The 1,706-nt window shown below is 46.5% G+C and overlaps 1 protein-coding gene across 1 annotated transcript in view; it reads right to left on the bottom strand.

Annotated features, from left to right (window-relative positions):
- Window positions 1-1,706, bottom strand: part of pole3 (polymerase (DNA directed), epsilon 3 (p17 subunit)) — a 16,520-nt gene extending 14,814 nt beyond the window's left edge. Inside the window, exon 1 of the mRNA XM_005742847.1 lies at window positions 1,229-1,706. Within this exon, the coding sequence (XP_005742904.1) occupies window positions 1,229-1,294 (66 nt within the window). The 5' untranslated portion in view covers window positions 1,295-1,706. The remainder of the gene's footprint in view (window positions 1-1,228) is intronic.

Genomic DNA, 1,706 nt, shown 5'->3' with positions numbered 1-1,706 from the left:
AGTGATCGTTTGATATATGGACCTGCAGCGGAGTTTAGGCCCAGACACGGCTAGTGACGTCACACTGAATGAACAACCGGATACCGCTCTATCGTTGGCCAAGTTTATATAGTTTCTATCGTATATATTGTTTATATCGCCCACCCCTAGGTCAGACCATCCCCAGCTCTTATTACGCTGCCTTGACGACATCAAACATTGGATGTCCTGCAGGATTGTGTGGAGCTTTGGTTCACCCCAGTGCTGTGTTCATCTGGCTTTTTTAACTCACATGAGTCACTCTGAAGGGGCACACAAACTGCAGCAGCGCTGCACTGAGGAAACAAGCTACATTCGCTTATTTTGTGCAGAATACTGTGGGGCGTTATAGTATATTGATCAGCAGCTGCCCGCATTAACTTTCACCAGTTAATGTAGTTGTGTTTTCTGAATCAGCAGGTGTTGTTAAGCAGGTGAACAGGATTTCCGGTGTTCCAGATTATCTGGCGTCGCAAATTAACTGGTGAGGTAGACTTTGTTTTCAGGAGCCGCTACCGACAAACCAGCAAATAAACACTAAATAGTTCATCTGTGACATTTGTGAGGTTACCTCAAACACAGTCCGTCCTGTTGCTCGTGAACAACAAGATATTTAAAAATGTTGCGAGTTTACCTGGTGATATTCTCGTGCACCAGGCGACCGCGAAAACAGCAAACAAATAAACGTCACCACGCCGATGCTGTTCACAAGACAACAAGAGTAAACGATCTGGAGAATCTCGTCTTCGTTATAGTTTCCCTCGTGCGTTTTATTACTCAGATTTCAGCGTTTTCGCTTCACAACTAAAGCGTGCAGTTTGTGTGTACTCAAATGCTGGTTTGTCGGTAGCGGCTCCTGAAAAGCAAGTCTGCCACACGTCTGTTCGACCGTCACCAGTTAATTCGCGACGCCAGACAATCTGGAACACCGGCGAGCTGATCGATGGTGTCGTGAGGGAAATGTCACCACGTTATTTATGTTACAGAAAGACAGCGAACGGAACATCTGAAAAACGGAGAGTGGAATACGTAAACAAATCTAATCGGTTAACGTAAAAAAAAGAGTTAACCTGGGTCACCGGCGACCTCCCAGAATTGCGTCGTGTATTTGTTTAGCGTATTTAACCATCCCCGGCGTGTATAAAACACACAAAAAGACCAACCGCGCGCGACATTGTGACTGCTACCGTGTTTCGATGTTCACACTCACCGCCTCCTTGATGATGCGGGTGATTACCGCGTTGGGAAGGTTCAGGTCTTCTGGCCTCTCTGCCATTGTTCTCACTGTTTAATGTGCATTTATCTGGGCCCGTTGTATGTGCGCCGCTGTTTCCGCCGTCCTAGGAGAACAGGTTTAGCCGTTATCGTTGCTAAAAGGCTGTGGAGGACTGTTACCGCTGAGCTAACCGATTAGCGTCGTTGACAATGCTGTGTGCGTGGAGTTCCTCAGTTAAGCAAGCCAACGTTAAAACTCTCTCCGTTTCGTACGTTATATGAAGACACTGATATTTTATCTGGTAAGTCTGAAAGGTTAAACTACAAACTCCGGTTGAAGTTGTACGCGTTCACGTCAGAGCCGACTTGTTTTCAGACATTTCCCGCGAATCTTCCAACTACCACGAAGCTCCTACGTCAGCAATAAACTTCGACCTCTGACCTACTTGTGACGTATGTCCGCTGTTGACCAT

The sequence above is a fragment of the Pundamilia nyererei genome, unplaced genomic scaffold (assembly GCF_000239375.1).
Source record: "Pundamilia nyererei isolate P.nyererei 1_Seehausen unplaced genomic scaffold, PunNye1.0 scaffold00124, whole genome shotgun sequence".
NCBI classification, from domain to species: Eukaryota; Metazoa; Chordata; class Actinopteri; order Cichliformes; family Cichlidae; genus Pundamilia; species Pundamilia nyererei.
This window is presented reverse-complemented; position numbering and strand designations above follow the sequence as displayed.